Genomic DNA, 17,752 nt, shown 5'->3' with positions numbered 1-17,752 from the left:
CATGAAGCTCAGCTCTGTAAAAAAAAAAGAATCAACATTCAGTAAGGAAGACTTATCAGGCCCCAGTATGTAACAACTGTAAACCTTTGAGTCAGTTTTGAACAAGGGGCCTTCGGTAATGCTCCTCCAACCCCCCATAACAGCAACGTGGCCACAGCTTTCATTAGAACTGTATCCTCAGCGTTTGCCTGTTCAACCACAGACTTCTCACAGCTGTGTGAATGCAGAAACCTTTCCTCACCTTTAGCGTGGCAGCCAAGCTGGCCATGTGTTCATTGAGAGTGCTCTCCGACTCCTTGTAAGTCAAGCAGGTGAACTGATATTCCTCAGGATCAAAGGCATCTGCTCCCTGCTGCTCCACGTCGTTAGCTACCCCATCATAATAATCCTCAATATCCCCAGGATCCTCATCCTCTTCCTCCTCCTCGCAATTAGGGTCATAATCCTCTTCATTGCTGTCAGAGCCCTGGCTGTTCATGTCCACGGACATCTTAATGCCCTGCCCAACTGCAGACCAGGAAAGCAAGTGCAGCTTCTTTTTTTCCTCCAAACTTTATCGTTCTTTTGATTTCATCTGAGCTCTGTCTCCTAAGGGAGGAAAAACAGTTTTTTCTGTGCCTAAGAAATTGTAAGAGGCGCCACGTCAACAACAAATAGGTGATCAAGCAGCTAGGAACAGACCAACCCAACGGCCCAGTAAAGAGGATTCTGCTGTGCATGTCCCTGGTTAGGATCCATTGTGACTCTTGCACCTCCAAAGCAAGGCTGCTCTTACAGGACAGGTCCAAATCCTTGGAGATCGGGTTATTACACTGCATCCTAGTCCCCAGTGCAGGCCCCGTGACTTCTGACATTTGGAAACTGGCTGCATAGCCTTCACTACAGATCTTCTCAGAGAAAAAACTGAATTTATGACAAAGTTCTTTATCAACAGCCTGAAATGCTGTAGCATCCTATCGATTTAATTAACAGGAAAAACACAAACCCCTTACCTCTGGCCATAGTAGCTAGAAAGGCAACCTGTGACATCCTGTACAACCTGTGATATCCTGTACAAATCCATATTGCTTCAGAACCACAGACATTCAGTGGGACTTAGGAAAATAAGATCAGCAAACAGCTCTCTCACATGCACACAATTTAACAGCCTTCAATATCATCTCAAAAGAAATTGTGAAACTAGTTCATCCCTTTAAATTGGTTCTACTGGATGTGATGTGGCTTAGACCTCATATCTGAAGGGGGAAATAATATTATTATTTATTGCCTTTTCAATATATATATTTCTTACCTTTTGAATGTACAAATTTACCCTCAGGTGTTGATAGCTGTTATTGAAGAAGAATCAGAACAGCTAACTCTAACTTTTTTTTAAAGATTCTCACTTGTTTTGGAAAATTCACACATCTGATACTTATCTGAACTACAAATCTGCTTGTGTAACAACCATATGAATTTGAGCTCTAAAAGATTCAGCAGTAAAGCATAAATCAACCTTGAATTATAGTCATCTCATATTTAGTTGTAAATTTCCATTTAACCAAATTATTTCATTTAGAGAGAATATATTAAATACACAAGAATTAAAACAATGCTGTAACCATATTTTACATATAAAAGCATATATTAAAATCAAAGCTTTATTTTCCACAAGCAGCGTGTATTTGGTTCCTTAAAAACATTCCCATTCTGCATTACTATGTTGTCAGCTCTGCCACTCAAATATATTTCCTCAGTATTGCAATTTGTAGCTGCTGGGGAAACCATAATCAAGCTTTGATAATGCTGACATTAGAGTACAGGAAATCTCAACCACAAATTTTCATTATTTTTCCTCAACTCTTTTTTTTTCTGTTTCCAGTCATTTGACCAGGCAGCAGAGAATAACCAGGAAGAGATGTGATGTACAATTAATTTGAGGGGCTTCACTGAGTTCAGGAGATACAAACCTCCAGAGAGGCTCAAGACTAGCACCTAATTAAATTTCCTCCTGAATTCTGGTCTTCATTCCTTTCATTTGCTTCTTGATTCCTCAGCTTTCCACAGTACGGGTAGCACACAAACAATTCATAGCACTGCTTTCCACGGGACTTCAGGGGAACAGACACAGTCTCTCCACACTGGAGGGAGACAGATGTGAAATCTGATTTGGCAGACACAAGGCAAACCCTCGTCCTTCCCTCTGCCCTGCTGAGAGTCTGGGTTTAATCTGCATTGACACTGAGCTCTTGCATAAAAGGAGTAATGGATCTTTACCTGCTAAAGCTTATGTCAAAAGAATTACTTATTTGAGCCTCTAACCCCAGTGGGGACCATCAACAGCCCAGAGTGAAACAACTTTGCTCAGCCACCACAAAGCCTGAGCAAGTTTCACAGGGCAGGGGACTTCTCAAACTCACTCAGATCATTCCACACTCTAGAGACAGAAAAAACCCATGAAAACACTGGGTCCTCTGCTATCCCAACTCATGGCAAGTCACATCCAAGCACTGAGATGTCTGTAGATACCCAGCTAGAACAAGGGGCCTGCCCAGTACCTCCCAGTTCTCACCAGTCCCTGGGGAGGGGCTCAGGAGTGCAGAGATGTCTCTCTGTGCCACTAGCACAGTTTTGTGAGCAAACAGAGGAACTGTCTGCACAGGAAATGGGCACGTGGATTTATCAAGTGGAAAGCAGTCTGCAGGACTGGGTGACTTCTGTGACTCCTGTCCCAACATTCTAGGAAAGAGCTCGCTTCCAGCATAACTGGACACCACACTGACACAAGTGAAGGAAAAGGAAGCATAAGGCACATGGTCTGTGGACAAAGCAAAGGAGGGTACTCAGAAAACCAGGAACAAAACTCACCTCACGTATGCTCAGCCCAATGCCCAAATCAAACTCTCTGAATGCAAAGACAAGACAGAGCTACTACTTGATAGCACTAATTTTTAAGACAATAAAGATGTTAAGCTCAAAAGATAGGGTCAAAAAGCCAGGTTCATTTAGATTAAATAACGACCCTAACTCCCAAGACCAAATTATAAAATTTTAAACCATACTTAGATCACTTTCTAATCCAAGGGAGGATGATCTCCTTCTTCATCACCTTAATCCGGGATACTCCTGTATCTTCACTAACACTGATACAATTTAGTCACCTCTCTTGCTCCAGTCTCTTGCAGGAACTCCCAAACACACCCACCCCTAGCCTCTGCTGTCTGTCACCTCCACCAGTGCCCTTTCCCTGACTCCTGCTTTGCAACACAATTCTTAACAAGGCCTTTTGAAACAAAACGCCTTCCACCGTGCCACCACATTATGTGATCCCACCTCATTCCCTGTCCAACTACATTACTCTTTTCTTATTCCTACCCTTGTGGGATTTCTCTAATAACCCTTTTGGTGGAGACTCCTCCAATTGGAGAATGCTCCTCCTCTTTTCCTGTTGATATTTCACAACCATTTCATAAGTTTTTTTCTTCCTTCACCTCTTTATTTATCTGAAACAGAGAAAGTGCAACTTCGGTCTGCTTCCTGGACTCCTTATCCATGTAACCTTTAGACAGGCTAACACTCTCCCTTTTCCCTGAAACCATCCACAGCCTCAGCTCCATGCTGGCTATCAATGCTAACTGCATCTTCATCTATGTCACCCAAACCCATAATTTGTGGATCATGCCCAACTGCCTCCTCGCATATGCAGTGCACACCTCGCTGTTCCTTCTCCATTGTTTTTTAGGTAGGAATTTTTTCATCCAAGACCGAGAAACCAGAAGATGCCCGATCCTTTTCACCACAGATGACTCTGCAGGGACCTCCCCGCAGCTGTATCACCCCTCCCCGGGAACATACCTGCTTCCCTTCCTCCTGCCAGCCTCGTTTCACGTTATCACGGCTGCCCAGTCTTTGCCAACTTAACCATTTCACTCCTGTCCTTTCTAACCTATGGTCACTTTTAACAAGTTGTTTCACGGATGCCTGCGCATTCCACGGCACGGCTGGGCTCGGGCAGCGCGGTGCCCAGCGCGTTTAGATCCCCTCGGCTCCGCTCCTTCGGAGTGCGAGCCAGAGCAGCCCCCGCGCCTGTCCCGCGCAGCCGGAGCGCCGCAAACCCGTGGGAGGGCAGCGCGGGATGAGAGGAGCGGCGGGAGAGAAGCCGTGCGGGAAAGCCCGGGCGGCGGCGGGGCGAGGAGGGGCCCCCGCACGACCGCCCGAGAGCTTCGGGCTGCGGCTTCTACCGGGGCGGAGCGCCGAGCTCAGCACCGGGCACGGATAAGCGGCCCCGCATCCCTCCCGCCGGGCCCGCCCCAGCCCCGGCACGGCCGGGCCCCGCACTTACCGGGCGGGCGGCGGGAGCGGCGCCCCGGGCTCCCTCAGCGCGCCGGAACCGCCGGGCCGGTGCGTCACCTCCGCCGGGCGGGGCGGGGCCGGGCCGGGCCACGGCGCTGGGGCGGGGGGGAGCGGCTGAACCACTGCGGATGGGCGGGGGGAAGCGGCCCCGCGCCCTGAGGAGCGGCCCCCGGGCCGGGCTCGGCCGGTGACAGCGCCCAGTGGCCGCGCCGGGAGCGGCCCCTCGCACCGCCGCGGTCCCGGCCCGCCCCGCGCCCGCTTCCCGGCGTGCCCCGCACTGGGCTAAAGGTCGCGGCGCGGAGGGGGCGGCATTGGCTCGCCAGGGACGCAGCGCCCCGACCCCGGTCCCAGTCCCGGTCCCGGTTCTCACCCGCCGCCGCCGCCGCCATGGCGAAGCAGCCGCAGCCCATCAGCCCCTTGAAGAACTTCTTCGCTGGCGGTTTCGGGGGCGTCTGCCTGGTGTTCGTGGGGCACCCGCTGGACACCATCAAGGTAAGGTGGCGCGGGGCGCCCGGGAACGAGGGGGGCGCCCGGTGCTCGGTGCGGTCGGGGCACCGGAGGGTGGACTACAGCTCCCGGCAGAAACTGCGCGGGAGCGGCGCGGGTCGCGGTGGGCGCTAGGGCAGAACTACAGCTCCCGGCAGGTACCGCGCGGGGGCGGGGCTTCGGGAGTCGCCGCGGGGAGGCTGCGCTGTGCCGTAGGGCGCCCCCTGGCGGCGCGGCGGCCGGGCGTCTCGCAGTCCCGGTTTAAGTGAAAATCCGGGAAAAGAGCGTTCGGTCACCTTACCTGAGAGGGGGAGCTGGGAGCTGGGCTGCGACCCCGCGCCTCTGCGCCAGGGGGAGGCCAGGAGTGACCCTGTGGGGTCCTCATCCGGACGTCATCCCAGCAATTAATTAGTGAAATACATTAACTGCTCATTACATTGAAATTCAACCTCTTCTCTTCTGCAAAGGGAAAAAATGATGTCAGTGTTTCTGTCATTATCTTCAGGTCCAGGCACAAAACATACTCCATAACAGCCAGAGGTGTTGGGTCAATCAAAGTTTAGAATGTAATATGTAATAAAATAATGTTTTCTTCTCCCTCTTCCTAGGTCAGACTGCAAACCCAGCCTAAGCCACAGCCTGGCCAGGCCCCACTCTACTCTGGGACCTTTGACTGCTTCAGAAAGACTCTTGTTGGAGAGGTACTGTGACACCTGCCAGATATATCAGTTGTTTCTGTACATTGTAGGAATGGAATCCTGCAGAGAAACCATACAGTTCCTGGCTTGTCAGTTAAATTGATTCTAATTAATATTTTTAAGCAGATTACAAAGCTTCTGGAATACCTAGGAGACATGCTAAGTGCTCCTGGTACATGTATCTTTGCTTTGGTAAGAAATGTTTTTAGTTCTAAAGAGCATGATATTAATTAATGTCTGAAGTTAGACTGGAGTGAATGTTGGCAGTTGTTTTTTAGCCTTGGGATTTTGCAGGTATTTGGAGTCACCTCTGGGAATTCTAAAATGAGTAATGACTTTGCTTCATACAAACAGTACTTTAACTTTCTTCTAGAAGGTGTTATGCCACCTATGAGAAGGCAGAGGATCTTTAATTTATAGATTTTTTTCTCTTTTTCTTTTTTCGAGAGCAGAGTGTCAATTATAGTAGTTGTTCAAGCTTCTCTAGAAGGTGGACAGTGCTTTTTACTCCTGAGTCATCATGATCATGCTGTTGAGCTAGTCTGTTTTGTTTTTAGAAAGGCACACAGCCTTGATCTAAAGTCTTTAATTGACAGAGAGTCCAATTTTCTGCTTTTTAAGTTTTCTCAGCAGCTCTTTCATAGTTTGGAATTTTGGCTGTAAAGCCCAGCTGTTCATCTGCTTGCCTGAAGTCTCATTTCTGACTGCTGGATCTCGTTAGGTAACTCCCTGTTGAATGAGAGATCTGCCTCAAAATCTGAAATCTCCTTCCATTGTGGTATTAACAGGTTGTTATATAACCAAAGCAAATCTTGTTTGCCTGGTCTCTCCCACAAAGGAGTGGAATGCTGTGCCAGCTCTGAATCCCTGGCAGTTTTTAACACCCCTGCTGCAGCACGGACGTCAGAGCTGAGCCATAATAACAGCCTTGTGAGGGGAAGTTCAAAAGCAGTGCTGCCTCTCTACTCCTACTCAATACTCATCCATTTCTGTGAGGAAACCTACTAAAGCTCTCTGCCAAGGCCTTTTGCTCCCCAGTGCCCAAGGGGAGGCTGAGCAGCAGGGGCTGATCTCTCAGCCAGGTGCAATTTCATGGCAGAGCTGGTTGTGCCTGTAAGACTTCAGCATGTACTGGGATGAACTGGTTTATTGGGACAGGGGGAGGAAAGGGATGCAGAGACCAGCAAATATTTAATTTATGTGTCTAGCCTTTATCTAGGAAGATAACTCTCCTTTTTATTGGACAAAGTTCAACTTACAGGCAAGAGAAATGAAATAAATACAGCTGCTAGAGTCTGCATTAGAACTTTTTCATATGTGTTTTCAAAAAGTTTGGATTTAGGGTAGGAAACAAAAAATAATTTGCTCTTGAATCTGTTCCAAAGTGAATTCATGTGGGGAGTGAAGGAATTCCAGTTGCTCTCCCTGGCTCTTCCTTTAGTTAAAGTGAATTCATTCCAGCGTTCTCAGGTTCAGTGTCAGGATTTTACACTACTGCATTTGACAAGGTACCAATAAAACACAGGTGCATTTCTGTGTGCAGCTGAGAGTGTTCTCTCTTGACATAATCTCTTATTCAGGCTCTTATTCAGGAGGCTTTTACCTTCATTTTCTCATACTTGAGATATATGGGCAGGTGATGAGTATTGCTCCAGAAGGGCATCAGTGGTGCCAGTGTTTCCCAGGAAGGATAACTTTCCTCTGCAGCAGTCCCTGAGCCTCAGCTAAATGTGTATAACTGCAAATGAACAATAAGCCCCTTTATTCCTCTGATCAGTTTGACTGTTAGATGGATCCTATCCTGGATTGTTGCCTTTCCCTTCTCAACAAGTTGAAATGTGTGCAAAGTTTATGCCAAACCAAGTAATTCCTGTGATAATGTTTCTTGCAGGGAGTCCAAGGCTTATATAGAGGAATGGCAGCTCCTATCATCGGGGTGACACCCATGTTTGCTGTGTGCTTCTTTGGATTTGGCTTGGGAAAAAGACTCCAGCAGAACAAACCTGATGATGTCTTGACGTGAGTTCCTGGTGAATCAGAGGGTTGGGAAAGGCATCAGAGGGTTGGGAAAGGCATCCTGCATTGTCACACGTTGAGTTGTGGTGTAAATTTGTGTCTTCTCCTGGGTTATAAATATAGTTCTGAAAGATAAACCACTCATGTTTGAATGCTTCTGGAAGCGTGGGACTGCTAGCACAGGCTAAAAGCAGGCACTGTGTGGGCAGGTGCCATGCAGTTCCCTTTCTACGCAAGAAGGAGCCACTAAGGAGCAATTCCGGTGTGGATGAGTACAGTGAGAGTTATATAATGATTGCCTGCCAACAGCCTTGCTATTAACAGAAACTATGGGAGCAGTAAATTCATGGTCAAGCCTGAATTGATAGCATTCACAGCCCTGATTCTCTTTTCTCTGTTAGTTATGAGTCTTCTTGTGGCCCTTCATTAGGATATGAAAACAGCCATAAAAATGTTTTATTGTTATTTCTGAAAAGAGGTGTTTATGAGCAGCCCTCCTCTCAGGCGTGTCTGACCTTCAGAAACAGCAATAGGAAGCTCAGAAAACTTGGTGGGGCTTTCTACAAGCCAACCTATGCATGAAGAGATCCCCCCAGCCATAAAGTACTCCTGTAATGGGTTTGCTGAGCTGTGATTTACAGCTCTACAGGGACTGGGCTGTAGCTCAGCAACATTTTATCCCATTATTTGTGTGCTAGGCAGGAGCTCTGTCAGAAAGCAGGAGCCCATAGTGTGGGGCCAGCCGTGGTGGGGTGTTGTGGTTCCTGTTGGAGCTTTGTCTGCCCAGGGCTGGTGTGAGCACACCTGGCCCTGCAACACGAGCTGCTGCCAACGCAGCTCCCATTGCTCAGGGGAGCAGTGCTGAGCTGCTGGGGAACTGCTCACTTACCCTCTTACACCACAGCAGTGTCCTCATGCAGGCAGGACTGAAGGGAAAGGCCAGGGGAACAGTAGGGACTGAACAACAAGTGCACCATGAACTTATTCCCAGCAGCCTCATCACCTCAGTGCCTTGTGTTTTATACACGTGGTGCCAATAGGAAGTTTTAAAGAGCAAGCTGGAGAAGAACAGGGTAGTTTTTTGAGTCTTTATGTAGAATTCCTCTTAAGCAGAGCAGTGGAAAAGAACAAATAGTGTATGTGGTGCCACTGTGCTCAGCTGTGCTGTTTTGTGGGTGCAGACATGACACAGGGAAGGTACAGTGAGCTTGGGACATGAGACCCAAACATAAAGGTCAGAGTCCTGGTGCTGTGGGTCTAGAGGCAGGCTGGATGGTTGTGTTTCCCATGCTGGTTTTGAAGGGAAGTTGTGGAAGGAAGAAGATGGAGAGAAACCTGAGGAGCCTGTCCTGCTTTTTCTGGGGCTGAATAATCCCAAAGTGAACTAAAAACCTCTAAACTTAGTTTGAGTAGGAGGTGCACGTGGAGTGGCAGGGGAGGTCTGAATGGTCTGGAAGATTTCATGGGAATTAGAGTAGAGAAAGGTGCAGGAATTGGAATAGAATGCCATCTCTTGGGCAAGTGGAGAGAAGTGGAAACTGGAATTTGATTGAGATGTTAGGTCATCTTACTAGGGGAGGTAGTAGGAGGCTGGATGTAAAGATAGTTCTGTGATGGAGAAACTCAGCTTGTTTAAGGGATTTTTGTCATGGAGACTTTGCCACTCAGCAGGTGCAGAGTGTTTGGGATAGTGACAGGTTGGTAGGACAGACTCGACTTTGGCAGAGGCTGAGGGAGTGAGAGGTTAAGGAAAGGAGGCTTCTGGCTGCACAAGCAGGAATGTCTGTGGAATCTGGGGACACTGAGAAGAGTATGGGTGTCTGGAGGAGGAAGAGACTGAAGTGAAAGGGAATGAAAATGAATGGGGAATGCTATAGCAAAAAACTCAAGTAGAAGGGGTATTAGCAAATAGAATGGATATGAAGAGCTGAGTTGTGGTGCTGTAGGAACCAGTGCTTTGAGTCCCTGAGATCTTAAATGTTTAGCTCTGCATTGACAAGGCACTTCTGCACTGATAAAAGCATTGGATGCATTTCAAGTTCCACTGCCATGTTCATGTTGAACAGCATCACGTGGGGATGTAGGACTGTTTCTGCCCTTCATTTCCTGTGTGCTGTGTTGTGTTAGGGTCTTTTCTGTTTCCTTGGGGCAGATATCCTCAGCTGTTTGCTGCTGGCATGTTGTCAGGAGTGTTCACAACAGTAATCATGGCTCCAGGAGAGAGAATCAAGTGCCTTTTACAGGTAAGGCATTGGATGGTGGTGATGGGAATTTAATTTTAGGAGTCTTGTCTTTCCATAGCAGGAATTTCTTTGGTTAGTGCATTTACTCTGTTCTGTTTTTTGACAGGACTGAGGCAACTGTCATTTAATGCAGCTGTGTCACGAAGAAGCATTAAACAAACTCACCATGGCAGTATAAGTACACACAGCATTAATTGCTCTGTTCATTTTACACAGCTCAAGCCTTATGCTGTGGGACACTATACGAGGCATCCATGGGTGCCTCAGTCCACTTCAAAGTATAGAAAAGTCAGTTTTTTTCTGAATGACACTTTTCCTTAAAAAAAAAAAGGTGTAAGCCTACAGGATCATGAGACTCTTTCTGGTGTAAAGAAGTTCTGTTGCCTTGACAGTTCCCCATGCAGAGCTAAGGAATGCATTTCCAAACAGTGTTGTGACATTTGGGTGGCTGTTAGCTCTGCACCTCCTGCGGGGGTTTGAAGGTATTGTTGGAAAATGTAAACCTGAACAAATGAAATGCCATCTTTAGCAGGTGTGGGAAGCTCTGCTTGTTTCAGACTCTGTTTAACTCTGTTAATACAGTGATGGGTGGTCACATGTTAGTTCTGACAGACAGGATATTATCATGGGAGATTTTATACCATGCAAATGGTTTGAATTTCACTATTTGAAGACTACTTCTGTCCGTGTGGAATTACCTAAGTGACTTGAGTTATTTCAGACTTACACTGTGGAAAAAGAAAGGAGAATCTGTTCTCTGCATGGAACAGTAACCACAGCCTCAGCTTTAACATGAGAGCTGCTCGAGGAAGTGAGGCAGAGGCTCCCTAGGCAGGAGCGTGTGCTCCTTCCTCTCTGGAAACACATGTGGGGCTCTCTAACCCTTGGCTGGATGATTCTGCATCGACCAGAAACCTTCAGTGGTCAGAAACTCTCACTTTAATCCTGCAGATCCAGGCAGCTACAGGTGAAACCAAGTACAGTGGCTCCCTGGACTGTGCCAAGCAGCTGTACCGCGAGTCTGGGATCCGCGGCGTGTACAAGGGAACGGTGCTGACCCTCATGAGAGGTAAGGAACAGGGCTGTCCCACTCCCTGCTGGGGGACTGCAGGATGGGAGACGCAGTATGGGAGATCTCACTGTCCCTTTAGGCAATTGGAGGGGCTGTGTCACCCATTTTCTTTTTTTTTTTCTTTTTTTTTTTTTTTTTCAGTCTGCAGAGCTACTCCAGTGCCTCAAAGGGCCTGAGAAATAAACATGAGATTCTCAGTGGGTGAGGAAGAGATTAGATGACAAGGATCAGAGGGATATAGGAAGTAATTAAGATCTGAGAAGCCAAGAGGAATGAGAGACTTCAGGAGAGGAGCAGAGAGAACAAAGAGAAGAGAAAAATACAGAAGTGGGCTTTTTAAAAAAATTATTTTCTTCTTTTTTTCCTTTTTATTCTCCTTGAGAGAAGGATTGTGCCTGTCTGTGACTGTTGCTGTATAATACTGACTGCTTTAAAAAATGTGGTGGCAGCAGTTATGCTTTCTACCCTTTTGAGTCTGGGTTATTTTGAACTGGGATGTCATGACCTCTCTCTCAAATACAACAAAACTAAGTAATTGTGCCAGACCCAAAATCCTTTACGTATTTTAGTAATTCCCCTTTGCAAAACTGAAATTTCTGTATTTTGTTTCTTCAGTTTAGGGATTAGTTCTATCTTCTGCTTCTCACACAAGCGTAGCAGCCTGCAGTGTGACTCTGGCAGTGTCCCTAGATAGGGGCTGGTTCTCCAGTTTAGGTATGGGTTAAGAATAGGCTGTGGGAGTAGCTTAAAAAAAACCAAAACAAGACCCATCAGCTGCAGAAAAAAATCCCCAAATAGAATCATTAGAACTAATAGTGTGCAAAATTCATGAAGTTCCTGTGCTGCTGTGATGTGCTGTGCAGAAATTTGGACAGTTTAGAGCTGTCTATCATTAGTGTAATGTAACCAGGTTACAGCCTGGTTTGAAAGGCTGCTGACAGAGAAGTCATTTTCCAGTTCTTGCCGTTAGCACCTGCTCTCCATGGGAAAGTTCAGACTCGTCTGTCTAAGGCAGCAGCAGATTTTTATTTTGTTTGTAGAAGAGGTTCAGAAAAGCAATCTGTATGTACTTAGTGGTGTTGCTGGGCTGGCATGGGGCTGGTGTGCCTCTGGGCTTCCTTTGGTTTCCCACTCCTCACAGCCTTTGTTGTTTACCCACCAGACGTCCCGGCCAGCGGAATGTACTTCATGACGTACGAGTGGCTGAAGAACATTCTGACCCCTCAGGGAAAGAGGTCAGTGAAATCTCACAGTCATCACTCTCAGAACTTCCCAGACACTGCTGAATAATCTCCCCAGCTACGAAGAGATTTAGAGCATATCATCAAAACAAATTTTAAAAAGAGAAAAATGGTTGCTCATCTAGTGAGTTGAACTGTTTCGGTCTGGGGTCAGCTGACAATTAAAATAATATTCTGAGTTTCTCTCAGATTCCAGTTTGGATCTTATTAGCCAAGTAAGGAATACTTAAAGCAGTTTCAACCCTGTACGTGCACAAAATGCCGGGGGGCTTGGTTGGATTTTTTGGGGGAGTTTGGTTGGTTGGTTTGGTTTTTGTTTTGTTGTTTTTTGGTTTGTTTTTTTTTTCCCAGAGCATGTGTGTGTGTGCTGCCAAATAAAAAGATTTGGATCTTTAGGGTGGAGTTGGTCCATCTTGGAAAGGTTGCTCAGATACTGCACTATCTCTGTCTGCAGCATTGTGCTGCCTTCTGGCTGCCAGCCAGGCTGTCTTTTTGATTGTCACCTGAGTCAAAACAACGAGTTTGACTTCTTTCTCCTTTTTAAATCTTTTTTTCACTTTTTGCTCCCACCCCACTCTGATCCTGCCACAGTGTGAGTGACCTCAGTGTGCCTAGGATCCTCTTTGCTGGGGGCCTGGCTGGGATCTTCAACTGGGCAGTTGCCATTCCTCCAGACGTGCTGAAATCACGTTTCCAGACTGGTGAGTTGCATTCCAGTGTCACAGCTACACTCGCTGTGGTGCTCCTGGGAACGGGCTGGGCAGGGATGGAAGATGCCTTCTGGGAGGCAGCAGGTCTTGAGTGCTGCTTGAGGCAAGTGCATGACAAACCCAAGGGTGCTCCTAGCATGCTAATTGGTTTCCTCACCAAATTTTGGTACATCAGGCTGCACTGCTCTGTTTCTGCCTCCGTGATAATATAATGATCTTGATTTGAGGTACCTGATCTGAAATCTAAGCATAGAACTCATAATAATAGAATTGTCATAGCTGTTTTATTACAAATGTAATTTTTGAGAGTTTTTATTATTTCACTTCAGACATAATTGTATAAATTGTAGCCTGTGCTATCTGCAGTTTATAGTCACAGGGTGTGACTTGCTGAGAGCATTGCTTTTGGACTGGCAGCTCTGCTCTTTAATGTCTGTGGCCTAATTACAGTTAGGATGACCCCAGACCTTGTGCTTCAGCAGAGTTTGACAGGTTTTTTGCTGGTTTCTCTGCCAGTCCTGTCAATGAATGTTTTTCTTAAGGCTCCCCATGGTCTCTGTGGACTCAGCTCTCCACTGGACAGTGACCATTTTTCTTGAGTCACAAATGATGATAATCAGTGCAGGAAACCTCATTTCTTTTTCTCTGAGCAATGGCTGCTGTGGTTGTTTGTACCATAGCAAGGGCTGAGAGGGAAACCCATCACAGCTTTGATCCTGTTCCACTGAGCCAGTCCCCAGTGCTGCTGTGTGGATGGTGTGGGTTCATGGTGGTTCTTTTTAGCTGGCCTGATCTGTGGGCTACCTCTTCAAAGGGCTGGCAGAGGCAGTATTTCCCAGGGCAGTGTCAGGAGAAGGAAGAAATTGTGTTTTGAATAGAGTAGCTTTTAAAAAACACCTCAGCATATCCATGTAACATCAGCAGTAGAACATCCTGTGCTTTTCATTTGAAGTGTTTTGGTGTTCTTGGCTGGGGCATGTGATAGGATCATTTTCTTATTAACCAGCTTCATCAGTTTTTGTATCTGACATTCCCATCACCTAAGTGCAGCTCTTGGGAGAGCTGTGATCAGCAGTGCAAGTAACAGCTCAGTCTTGAACCCTGGCAAAAGTTACTCTCCTTTCTTCCCTGCCTGCAATGACTTGATGATGTGAACCCTTTGGTTGTGGTGAGCAGCCAACTTCTGTTCACTGAGCCTTCGCTGAGCTCTCCTGTTGGTTTGCAATAGCAGTGTGACCCTCTTGAAAATCCTGGGCTGTTACCTATGGCCCATCCTTCAGCCCCCTTCCCTGCCACACATCTGGGCTAACGTGTTGTGCATCCCTTTCAGCTCCTGCAGGAAAATACCCAAATGGCTTTAGAGATGTGCTGAGGGAGCTCATCAGAGAGGAGGGAGTTGCATCTCTCTACAAGGGCTTCACAGCTGTGATGATCAGGGCCTTTCCTGCCAACGCGGTGAGTGCGCCGGGATCCCGGCGGGCTTTGGGGATGTGGTGCTCACAGGGAGTGTTTGCAGTCTGGAGAGGACACAACTGTACCATTTCAGAGAGGTTCTTGTCACTGCAGGTACTTTTGATTGTTGGTGTCCAGGTTCTAAACCTGCTTTAATCTAGGGGCAGCAAGTAAATCTAGGGGCAGCAAGTAAATCTTTCTTCAAAGCTTTGCGTGAAAGCTCTTTGTTGACTTTCTCTGATAGTTTTTAGCTACTGGTTGTACATCCAGCTGTAGAAGATGGAATAAGTTTGGACTCACTTTCCCTTCAATAAATAATGAGCCTAACAGAGCCAAAGCTCAGCCTTTGTATGGAGGGATACAGTAGAATTCTTGCTTCTGGGTCAAGACTTTTTTTTGTCCTCTTCCTCCTTCCATATAAACCACGTTAGGTGTTCATAGTACAGCAGTTCAAAAGCTTGTTTGAAAGAGATTTTTAGAAGCCTTATTTGTTCTGTGTTCTCTTTTCTAGGCATGCTTTCTTGGTTTTGAAGTCGCTATGAAGTTTCTTAACTGGGTTGCACCTGGTCTATGAAGACTAGGAAGTCTGGAAATGAGAGAGGAGAAGGAAGAGAGTGCAAATCTGCCTCAGAGGAATAAATTAATGATCACTTAATATTTCAGGAATAATTGTCTGCCTAATACCTTTTTGCCTTTCTCACATTCTTTAGGTGGTGCTATGTGCCAGTCAGAAATGCAAGCTGTAACTCTGACAGAGTTGGTGAGGAGCTAGGGGTGACAAATCTTCTGAGCCAACCACAGCAGTGACACTGCTAACACACAGCTGTCACTATCACACGTGCTACCTTAAGTACTTCCTCATGGAAGAAGGGGACACATCTTAAAATGTAATTCTTTATTTACTGAAGAAACATGTAGCTATTCATGCTGAAAAAACTTCCTTAAAATAATTTTTTGGCAGCATGTACTTAACTCTCAGGGCATAAGTCAGCAGCTGCACATGGTGGGGTCTGCAGGCAGTGTCAGGCAATGTTCTCATCTCCTGTAATTTCAGTTGTGGCTGTTTCTGTGTTAACACTGGTTTTAACCTCCTGTGCATGTACAACAGCAAAGGCAGCTCAGCAGGGGAGGCCAGAGCTATGTCCCAGTGGGGTGAGGGGTGCTGCAGGTACCACATCAGGTCTTGCACGCTGAGCTTTTCTGTGGAACTAGGACACAAAATGCATTATGTTTAACATTTGTACTAAGCTTTACTGAGGGAGCCAGTGGGGAAATGTGTTTGATTAACTTGAACTTTTCTCTCAAATCCTTTCTGTCCCATTGAAGAGTGCCCAAATGTGATTTCAAAGGTACAGCACAGCTCATTGCAATCTGTGGTATATTTGATTAATCAAATACTGTGTCCTGGGATTCAATCCCTGACATTGATGTGAGAAAATTTAATAGCACTTCCAAGAACTGAATTTCTCTGACACAAGGGGGACACATGAAGAGGACACTGGCTCTGCAGTTTTGTCTAACTTTATTCTTTCTCCTATTCCTTGGTTTTCTCCTACTCTTATTAAACATGATCACATTTTCATTTGAGAAGTGACTAATACTGAGAAGCAAAAAGCAAATTTTAATTTCTTGTGGTTGTGATGCAATGTTACTGGAACTCAATAAACTAGGTGCTGCTTGGCTAGAATGTGTGCTTTGGTTCATTTACTTTTTGCATGGGCATGCATGCTAAGTTTTGCAAAAGTTTTCCAATTCTTAATTCTCAGATTGATTGGTAAATAAGCTGTGCAGTGCTGTCTTTGATTGCTAACCCCTTGCCTTTTAGCTTTTCAATTTCTGACATGAGCTATGGAAAGGAGTGTTCTGCACTTGGCATGTTTGCCATACAAGTCCTTTTAGGTGCTGCATTGTGGATGCAAATTTTGAGCTATAAAGCAACACACTAAATAACACATCTTGGAACAAATAACACATTGTGGAAAGTACCTGGGGTGGTCTGTTGACCTGTATCGTGAGGACACAGCCTTCACCTCAGCTTTCCACAGGCAGGGGCAGCCCTGGGAACTTCCTACCCCATGTTGCTGAGAAGCCTTGAATTCTACCTTCCTTCCCAGTTATTTTTGGGAAGACCAGAAGGGAACCTGCCTTCCTCAGAGTCCACCTCTGCTGTTTTACAGGGTAGGAGGGGTGGCCCTGGTGTGGGAAAGTCTCAGTCACATGGAGCTGCTTCTGCATCTTGCTGCCACTGTACCCACCAAGGGCCTTCCCTGCTCCTCGGTGCTCAGGAGTGGCTGCTATTCCTCCTCTGATGAATGCAATACTTAGTGTGAGCATGAGTTAGTACTGGTTTGGGGAAGTGATTACAGGATATAAGCCTCTCAAATGGTTCTAAACACAGTTCTGGGTTTACTGAGGCCAAATCCCAGCTAGTTTCAAGCTGATCAGGACTGCTCTGATGGCTCTGTGCTGCCTCACCACAAAATGCTGCCCTGTGCTGCTTTGGTGGCTGCTCTGGCTTCTTTCTGATTTCCATGCTGAGGCTGTGGTACCTAGGAGCAACCTCCAGCTTTAGGAAGTGTTGTATAGCTGAATTTTGTTTTCAATTCTATTTATGTGCTCAGAAATACTGACACTTCTTGGGAGGGACAGAAGTGCATATTCTTTCATAAAGTTCCAGACAGTGATGCTTGAAGCTGCCCATTCCAGCTGCCCTGTCAACTGCATCCTGCTGACCTCCCAAGCTCCCAGAAAGCTGGGAAGAGCTGGAGCAGAGGAAGGCTGAGATTCCCAAGGTTTGGTCATGAGCTGTGCACTATGGTTAGTGCTCTCTCCTACCCCAGTCCTATCAATCCCAAGTATTGCAGACCGTGAAAAACACAAAATTCTTGGAGACCAAATCAGGGACAAGTAATGCCTTGGATTGACCTGCTGGGTCTGAGAGCACAGCTCCTGCCTTTGAGCAGCAAGGAGCCCACTCTCAGTCTGTGTCCTGGCCTCTGGCTTGGTGCTCAGCACTACCTTGGCTGTGCTGTCACCACTGAGCCTCTCCTGTCTGTGGCCTTCAGCAGTACTTGCTCTGAAGACTGAAATATTCCCTTCACTCTCTACTACTTCAGTTGTTACCAGTAACTGTAGACTCTTTTGCCTCTGCCAAACTATCCCTTTTAACACTTGTTCTTAAACATTTCAGATCCTGACTTCTCCTAATTATATTCTATATTCTCCCCACTCTAAGGTTTTTGCAGAGCTTTGTATTTTGTGTGATCACATTCTGTTGTTTACCATGGTTGATTTCATTTGGTGCTTTTAGTTAAGTAAAATATGGCAGAAGACAATCAGGAATGAGGGGCTGCTTTCCAACAGCAATGGCAGGAGAAGAAGAGCTTTGCAAAGGCTCATCAGACGCATCTGCTTGCTTATTCAAAAACTGAAACCCAGGCACCCTGGAAATATTTAAAAAGCTGCTCATATCTCTAAAGATTCTGCCATACAAGATTTGCCA

At 46.4% G+C, this 17,752-nt stretch overlaps 2 protein-coding genes across 5 annotated transcripts in view; one reads left to right on the top strand and one right to left on the bottom strand.

Annotated features, from left to right (window-relative positions):
* The window catches only part of ARIH2 (ariadne RBR E3 ubiquitin protein ligase 2), a 36,747-nt gene extending 32,288 nt beyond the window's left edge, over positions 1–4,459 (bottom strand). For 3 of the 4 annotated variants that reach the window (XM_038148807.1, XM_038148806.1, XM_038148805.1), the window contains exons 1-2: positions 4,322–4,459; positions 242–588 (exon numbers count right to left, since the gene is read on the bottom strand). In XM_038148807.1, the coding sequence (XP_038004735.1) occupies positions 242–490 (249 nt within the window). In that variant the 5' untranslated portion in view covers positions 491–588; positions 4,322–4,459. The remainder of the gene's footprint in view (positions 1–241; positions 589–4,321) is intronic. The other variant, XM_038148809.1, reaches the window with a different exon arrangement.
* On the top strand, positions 4,439–14,916 carry SLC25A20 (solute carrier family 25 member 20). Its single transcript, XM_038148811.1, has 9 exons — positions 4,439–4,824; positions 5,427–5,519; positions 7,408–7,535; positions 9,685–9,775; positions 10,727–10,844; positions 12,010–12,082; positions 12,680–12,789; positions 14,129–14,253; positions 14,762–14,916. The coding sequence occupies exons 1-9, from the start codon at positions 4,720–4,722 to the stop codon at positions 14,822–14,824; spliced, it is 906 nt and encodes a 301-aa protein (XP_038004739.1). The 5' UTR covers positions 4,439–4,719; the 3' UTR covers positions 14,825–14,916.
* Positions 14,917–17,752: the final 2,836 nt, after the last annotated feature.

Source organism: Motacilla alba, chromosome 12 (assembly GCF_015832195.1).
Source record: "Motacilla alba alba isolate MOTALB_02 chromosome 12, Motacilla_alba_V1.0_pri, whole genome shotgun sequence".
Taxonomy (NCBI): Eukaryota; Metazoa; Chordata; class Aves; order Passeriformes; family Motacillidae; genus Motacilla; species Motacilla alba.
Note: the sequence above shows the minus strand (reverse complement) of the source record. Positions and strands in the feature narration are given on the sequence as shown.

Coding starts and splice junctions, on each gene's coding strand:
- SLC25A20 (XM_038148811.1), top strand. CDS start 4,720: ATGGCGAAGCAGCCGCAGCCCATCAGCCCCTTGAAGAACTTCTTCGCT. Junction 7,536..9,684: donor AAACCTGATGATGTCTTGAC/GTGAGTTCCTGG, acceptor TCCTTGGGGCAG/ATATCCTCAGCTGTTTGCTG. Junction 12,790..14,128: donor GAAATCACGTTTCCAGACTG/GTGAGTTGCATT, acceptor CATCCCTTTCAG/CTCCTGCAGGAAAATACCCA.